An 8,466-nucleotide genomic window follows, 5' to 3' on the forward strand; every position below is an offset into this window, starting at 1 on the left:
AATTTGAACCAGTCAAGCTCCAATTTAAAACTCTGCACACTGCAATATCACTCAATTGTTAGAAAAACATGACTTTTTCTAATCATGACCAGACACCGTCCAAATAAAGAGGTAGTGGGTGATTAGGATTATGGGCAACAATAATTCACCAAAATAAGTGACAGTGCTTAGTCCTCCAGTAAAGGGAAGTCTTCTGAATGGCTCTTTCAATTTCCTCCAAATTATCAATAAATCTCAGTGTGTTGGATGTTGAGTTGCCAATCATCAAAAATCGCATCCTCGGTTCAACAAGCATAAATAGAAGTATAAACTGATCTGTCACTACAGTAAGATTCAGTAGAAGAAAGAAGTGGTATGGAATAGCTGATCCACAACTAACTGATCCTCACGCAACATTCAAAATCACAACACTAATGGTTGTAGTAGGTAGTCTTATCGTCCATTTAGGCAATACAATGAAAGGTAAATAGAGGAACATTCAAAATTTGGAGTAATTAGTATTTGAATTGTTTTTAATCGCTCAGATTTAAGGGATCCATTTTGATTCTTTCCCCTTCTCCAATGCATTGCGATGCAGGCAGAATATTTCTCTCAGCTCCCAACAGACTATCTTGCCGTCAGAGCAGCCAACTCAGCACTACAAGGAATGACGTTACACTGGCAGCGAGCTGACCAATTACATCCCGCCGGCCTCCAGCAGCCGAAACATCAATTCGTATTTATCCCAACGGAATCAGAGGACAATAAACTGGCTTAAATCACTGCAACACATTTGGCTACTTCAAAGAGTAGGCTGCCACATCAAATACACTCTGAACAAACCAAAACAGGTGAAGCTAAAGCGTCAGAAATGACAGACCATACCAGAGTTTATATGTGCATTTAAAAATCTTCCACTAATCCAATGAAGCATTCCTGAAAGCTTTTATAATTAACCCCTAGAGAAGAGAGTGGGGTGGGTTGGGGAGGACAGGGACGCGGGGGTTTGTTAATACATACAAGAGTACTGCATCACACCAATGTACTGCTTCTTACGACATGCGTCAGCAATACATTCACGTTCAGAGTGAAGGACAAAGGGAAGAGAGCGCAGCCTGTGTCGCTGTCTGCAACGCTGTGAAAGGGAGAAGCGAGAATGACCGAAGAAAGAAAGAACGGCGGACAGAGGTTCCTGTTGCAGTCACTAGCCAACAAAGACCTTATTAATAGGACAAAAGACTAAAAAAAGCTGCCACATCTCACTACCTCAAAACAAAAAAAAGAATACCACATGAAATAGAGGGAAGAGAAGAGAGCTTTCTTTCCTTCTGTTGTGATGCTGATTCTGCCAAAATTTAAAAAAGCTCATCACTGAAGCTTTCCATTTCATCAGTGAGAGAAAGAGAGCGCTCTCCAGCAATCTTCCTCCTCCAATCGCTTCCCCCCTCCCTCCCTCCCCTTGGAGCAATCAACGGATTATTGCTAACTGTGCGGGAGGCAGCCTGCAGCTGCTGCGTCTACTGGTGGAGAACTGGCTAGTTAAGCTACTGACTGCAATGTGCTTGCTGCTCATAGCTGATTTTAAATCAGCCGATCTTGGCTGAGAGGAAGAGTGAAACTGATTAGAAAGCGTGGATGCACTGAGAAAGAGACCGACTGCAGCAGAAAAAAGGTGGGGGAATAAACAAAAAAAAAACAAACCATCTACATAAAACGCATTGCCTGGATTCTACAGGAGCGATGGAGCTTGCTCAACAGCTTTCTCAACTCAGAGGACAAACACCACGACTGTTGATGGCGCTACTCTCTGGGGTAGAGAGGATGCATGCACCTGCATAGTCGATTGGGCCTCACCTCTGTTGGTCCTTTCTAGTGTTTGGATTTACTAGGAGCCATTTTGTGATTTTTTTTTTAGTAAGGAAGATGAACGAAAAATAGCACTAGTATCTAGTGCAAGAAAAAAGGGAACTGGACTCTTGTAGAGGTAGGTGTGACAGGCCATTGCATCTTTCTCTTCCCCCACCCCGCCCCCCTCCCCCTTTCATTGTCGATCGCTAAAGGCACTGGTTGCCTGCTGTGCCGGGGTAGAGCCGATTTTCAAATCAGTGCCGAACCCAGACTATGGTGAATTATGAATGTGCCACATCATGAATCTCTTGTGGCAGCTAACTGTGCATCACACCTGGAATGCTGCCCTGGTTCTTCTCGTCTACCTCACGGTACGGATGTGGAGTGTGTGCGAAGCGTCAAACAGAGAACAGAGTTGTCCAGTTATCTGCTCCTGCAGTAATCACTTCAGCAAAGTCGTCTGCACTCGCCGTGGTCTCAAAGAGGTCCCCCAAGGGATCCCTTCTAATACCCGGTACCTCAACCTTATGGAGAACAATATCCAGCTCATTAAGGCAGACACATTCCGACACCTATACCACATGGAGGTCTTGCAACTCGGCCGGAATTCCATCCGGCAAATAGAGGTTGGTGCATTTAATGGATTGACTAGCCTTAACACACTGGAGTTGTTTGAGAACAGGCTGACTGTGATACCAAGTGGCGCATTTGAGTCATTTTCAAAGCTGCGTGAATTGTGGCTCAGGAACAACCCAATTGAAAGCATTCCATCATACGCTTTTAACAGGGTGCCATCACTGCTGCGCCTGGACCTGGGGGAGCTTAGAAAATTAGAGTACATCCTGGATGGTGCTTTTGAGGGCTTAATTAACTTAAAATACCTTAACTTGGGGATGTGTAATCTGAGGGATATGCCAAATCTCTCACCACTGGTGAGGCTGGAGGAATTGGAAATGTCTAGCAATCACTTCCCAGCAATTAAACCAGGATCATTTCAGGGGCTAAAATCACTAAAAAAGCTCTGGCTTATGAACTCGCAAGTAAATCTGATTGAACGAAATGCCTTTGATGACCTCACTGCATTGGTGGAGCTAAATCTGGCCCATAACAACCTTACTTCGCTGCCACATGATCTGTTTGCACCACTGAAGTACCTTGTGGAGTTGCATCTACATCATAATCCATGGAATTGCGACTGCGATATCCTCTGGCTTGCCTGGTGGCTGAGGGAGTACATCCCCACAAACTCTACTTGCTGTGGCCGGTGCCATTCCCCACCTCACATGAGGGGGAGATACTTAACTGAAGTGGACAAGGCCACTTTACAGTGCTCACGACCAGTCATTCTGGAACCACCGCAAAATCTAAACATTTCTGAAGGGAGAACAGCCAAATTGAAATGTCGAACATCTTCCATGTCATCTGTCAGGTGGTTATTACCAAACAACACAGTATTGAGTCATGGTTCGACACATCCCCGTATATCTGTATTTAACAATGGAACTCTATACTTCTTGCATGTTTTAATAACAGATGCTGGTACCTACAAATGTATGGTCACTAATGTGGAAGGAAATGCTGATGCCTCAGCCTTCCTGAGAGTAAGCATGGCAGAGATCAACACATCAAATTACACCTACTTTTCAACAGTGACCGTAGAAACGACACCGGACACCGTCAGGACTAAAGTACCACCATTTCTGTCGACCCCACCCACTTACAAGCCAGCATTCATCTCCACTCCCACAGTGCTGTTACAGAGTACAAGAAATCCCAAAACAGTGGCTGTGATCCCCACGTTGGCCACCATGGACACGACCCGCACCAGCCTGGACGAGGTTATGAAAACCACGAAAATCATCATCGGCTGTTTTGTGGCAGTGACGCTGCTGGCAGCCGCTATGCTCATAGTGTTTTACAAACTCCGCAAACGGCATCAACAACGGAGCACGGTGGCAGCAGCCAGGACTATAGAGATCATTAATGTGGGTGAGGACATCACACCATCAGAAGGAGCAGTCGTAGTGCCCTCAGTCCATGACCACATGAACTATAACACGTACAAACCAGCACACGGGGCTCACTGGACAGAGAACAGCCTGGGTAACTCACTCCACACTACAATACCTGAGCCCTTTATTATACAAACACATACCAAGGAGAAAGTTCAGGAGACTCAGATCTGACTTCTGTACATATATATATAATATATTATATTATATATATAAAATGCAATAGAATGCACAAGTTGTCAGAATTTTGTAAAAAGTGCAAAACTCAGACTGTTTTCTTGTATATGCTTATATCAAAGCAACCATGGCTGATTAAAAAAAAAGTGATATATATATATATAAAATAAACTATTTTCTAACCTGTAACTTATGTTTAAGAGGAGACTAAGCAAGATGCTTTCATGACTTGGGGACAAGAAATGGGGCTGAACCAATTTAAAAGGGCATTCTGTAATTTTTAAAGCCAATGCTTTGAGGATGCAGTAAAACATATTTATATGGAAATTCTTTCTAAGCCCAATACCAGACTTTACAGGTTTAACTTGTAAAAGCACCAATTTGTACTGTGCCAAAATGTTAAAAAGGCAATAAAAAAGGGATTTTTTTGAGAAGAGTTGATTTGATTTATAACGGAAGAAAAATCGCCAGACGACCTTTGCATCCGGGTGAAACCAGCGAGGGTTCGTTCCACCACAAGACAACATTTTATGTTTCTATATAAACACACACTTCTGCATGCAGTGTTACTGTGAATTCTATGAAATGGTGGAAGTGCGGATGAGTTTGCTAATTACTGTAAGACACAATCTTGCTTTCAGATGCAAATTGTGTATGTGGGTATAAGGAAAGAGCAGGTAGGAGCGTTACTTGATCTGAAAGGCAATATGGAACTTCTTCAGAAATCACTGCTGACACAGGATTCTGAAAATATCTGCGGTAAACCCAAAGTAGGGGAGAAGAGATGGGGAGAATCAGGGTGTAATATGAACAAGTAACCGTTTCACAACTTCAAGAATAGAATGCATTTGTCAAGTCTAGAATGATTTATAAAACATTGCGTAATGTTGGCTGTTTCTCAAACCCTGCATTCTACTCTTCACTATTATAAGTACTTTGTTTTATTGTTGGCAGATTCTAGCTGCAGTATGTCAATTGCAGATTGTGAAGGACATTCAGCATTGAAAAGGTTAACTGATACTACATTAAAATTTTCTACTGATTTTCTGTCATTGCCAGTGATTTATTTAAAAACATAATACAATGTCTCAGTACCAGGAAATTGGAGGTGGTGGGGATATTTCCACGGAGAAAAATTGATCATTTCAAAAATGATACCCACAAAGAAAATTACAAATAGCATTATTGCATGGCAAGATTAGAAAATTCAGTTTTAAAACTAGGAACACATCAGTGGTTTAAACCCTATTGGGTTGGAATTCAACTCAAAGAAAGTGAGGTTCTGCAGATGCTGGAGATCAGATTCGAGAGTGTGCTGCTGGAAAAGCACAGCAGGCCAGGCAGCACCCGAAGTGCAGGAGAATCGACATTTCGGGCTGGAGCCCTTCGATCCCTGATGAAGGGCTCCGGCCAAAAACATCGATTCTCCTCCTCGGATGCTGCCTGACCTGCTGTGCTTTTCCAGCAACACACTCGACTGAGAATTGGGTCTGTTTGCTCCAATTGCGAATGTATGAATATCAATCTTGTTCTTGTAAAAGTTATTTGAATTTTACTGTTGTGATCCATCTGCTGACTGTGCTGCTAATCCAGCATTAGCATGCATAGAGTACTGGCTGGCTGATTATGTATTTTTTTAAATGTTGACAGAATGGATTGAAATGGAATTGCTGTTTCATAAATCAACTGGCAGATAGGACAGTAGACGTGCATTAAAATAAATAAATAGTGTTAAACTATTAAATTAGGTCCGCAAGAATGGTGTTGATTAAGCAATGATTGGTCCTGCATGGTAACTATGGATGTGCCATTGTGTTTTCTGCAGAAATCAGGAGGTGGGGTACTGGGAACTGATGCACCAAGCACTGTAATCAGCTTAAGGTCTGCTACTCCAGCGTAGTATACTTTGGAACATTAATTGCCAACATTAACAGCTGATAGCTGTACTCGCATGGTAGGTGCTGCGGGCCTTTACTATGCACTAGTTGGCATTGCTACTTTTAAATTACAAAAGATTTTCAATCAATTTATCACATCTGATCAAAGATAACATTCACAGAAGAAAGAATGGAAGTGCATTTGAAACATGGGCATTAAACACAGACATCTTTATATTTGTCTCTGTGCTTCATTGCCCTGGCAACCTTCAAGCACTCTACAGGAATAAACCACCTCTTACACAGTAGTTGTCTTTTTTCGCCTGAAAGTGACAGGGGTGGGGGAAGGAATTGTAATGAATAAAACAGTGTAAAAACAGTAGAAATAAAGCACAAAGTAAGGCTAGGGGTAGTTTTGTAATACTTAATATTTAGAATTTGTGGACTTAATTTTAGCGCATTTAAAAAAATAATATTGCTATGAAATAGTTTTCACTATACAACAAACTTCAAGTCAATGCTCTATTAACAAATTGAATTCATCCAACTCTTTCAACAAAGAGGAAACTGCCCAACAGTGGTCCTCAAAAGAGTAATCAGATGCAAAAGAATTGACAGATAATTAATGGATGATATTAGAAGGCGTGACTAAAACCTTAGAAAAACACAAGTTTATAAGGAAAAGAGAGTGATGGGGCAGGACAAAGAAGCTATTGATAAGAATTTTGAAGTGAAGGTTCTGGGAAGCAGGAGATTAGTTAAGTCAGCAAGCACTGGGATCCCAACTTTAGGTTACATAGATTGTACAAAAACAATTAAACTAACCTGCTCAATGAGATTTTAAAATGTTGTGGTTTATAAAATAGAAACAATTTGTAATGACCAACAGGGTATTCTATGCTTTCAATCCCAATTATTCCTTGATGGTAACTACACCATTTCCCAAAATTATACTTAATGGTTAGGCACAGTGTATTGTTGACCTACCACAATCTTTTGACAGCCTCAAATATAAATAAACTGTGCTTTTGAAGGTCCAGTCCTAATATTAGTTTGGAAAGGATAGGAAAAAGGTACAGAAACAGATAAAAGAGAGAGAGATTGATAGACAAGCACCTCTGACTGCCCTTGTCAATTTATTTTTGTGTTCAAAAGATTCAGTGACAAACACAATCAATGTATGTTGCAAGCAAGACCCAAGGAATTCATCATCTGTTTTCTCTTATGTGTGCTTCTTTTCAAATATATTGTTTACAAAATTTCATTCAGATCTTCATAATACATACAAGATGCTTTCATTTCAAACATGAATTTCGATAGAAAGGTGTTGAAACAATTACGGTACTTTAAACAATTCCACAAATCTGAAGTAGGTGCATTGTAACATTAATGAAATGCAATATAACCTTCAATGAATGACACCCTGGAATTTTTGGAGGCTGGTTTTCTCCCTTTCTTTTAAGAATAGCTTGAAGTGCATTACATGATCTACTGCTGTTCTTGCCTTTCCAGTACTGGACTTACTGCAGCATCACGTTCTGCCAGACCAGGCACAGGAAGCCATTTGCTTGGCTTTTCATTTCACCGATTCTCGCTAGGTCGAGGAGTCCATACAGAGCTGTCTCACATTAATTTGTTGAGAATCTTTAGTGACTTGTTACTTAATTTGTTATTTAGCAACATGATTTTCACTTTAGTTCATTTAAGGGAAAAAAATACATTGGCTGATTTGCTCCAAAGATTTTGAAATCTGATACTAAGATTTACTTTGATTGATATGCTGCTCATGTATTGTTCATAATGCATTGTGTTTTAGTGACACGTCTGATTATTAGACAAAAATATCAAACCCGGCTGACAAATTGGTGATGTAGAGTTGTTTTAACAGTATTTACATGAATGCAGTAAGTAGTTGCATAACTGTATATTGGTTTAATAGCGAGCCATTGCTCAGGTGTAGTCAGGCTGCATTGTGTGTACAGAAGGGAAAAGGAGAAAAGGAAGAATATGTCTATGCTCCCAAACGCAGGAGACGGTGTACTTCCATACTCTCTTTCCTATCAGTCATTTTCTCTGCAAGGTCGAGTGATAGAGTTGATAGAAGGGAAGATTTAGATTTTATATATAGGGTTTTGAATTATGCCATAAGTTGTGTTTCGTATTTTTTCCTCAAATACATATTCCACTTTATTCAGATGATGTCTCCTTTCAGTGAAAAGTTGAAACCAACAATGCAACATGAAACACTTTATTATATCTATTTTTAACCCTGGTAGAGTACAAGATAGCTACGTTCTACATTCTCCAACATTGTGACTTAGTACCAATAGTTATCTGAACCATCAATAAAACCTATTCTCATACACACAGGGAAGAATCTCATCAAGAATAACATCAATAGACACAATTCTCCTGCTTTCCCCCTTGGCCATGGCAGCAAGGAATGGAGAGGCAAAGGCAGGAAGAGGGGAGGGTGAGTGGAAGAGTGTGCAGATGGTGAGGGTCAAGAATGGGGGCTTGGGGAAAATGAACAAGGAGAGATAGAGATGGGGGGGGGGCAAGATGGGAAGAAT

At 40.8% G+C, this 8,466-nt stretch overlaps 2 protein-coding genes across 2 annotated transcripts in view; one reads left to right on the forward strand and one right to left on the reverse strand.

Moving 5' to 3' along the window:
* Positions 1 to 8,466, reverse strand: part of snd1 (staphylococcal nuclease and tudor domain containing 1) — an 854,179-nt gene that overhangs the window by 431,051 nt on the left and 414,662 nt on the right. The gene's annotated exons all lie outside the window — the stretch shown is intronic.
* LOC122561794 (leucine-rich repeat-containing protein 4-like) lies at positions 1,764 to 4,013 on the forward strand. The gene has a single exon (XM_043713957.1). The coding sequence runs from the start codon at positions 2,115 to 2,117 to the stop codon at positions 4,011 to 4,013; it is 1,899 nt and encodes a 632-aa protein (XP_043569892.1). The 5' UTR covers positions 1,764 to 2,114.

Source organism: Chiloscyllium plagiosum, chromosome 23 (genome assembly GCF_004010195.1).
Source record: "Chiloscyllium plagiosum isolate BGI_BamShark_2017 chromosome 23, ASM401019v2, whole genome shotgun sequence".
Taxonomy (NCBI): Eukaryota; Metazoa; Chordata; class Chondrichthyes; order Orectolobiformes; family Hemiscylliidae; genus Chiloscyllium; species Chiloscyllium plagiosum.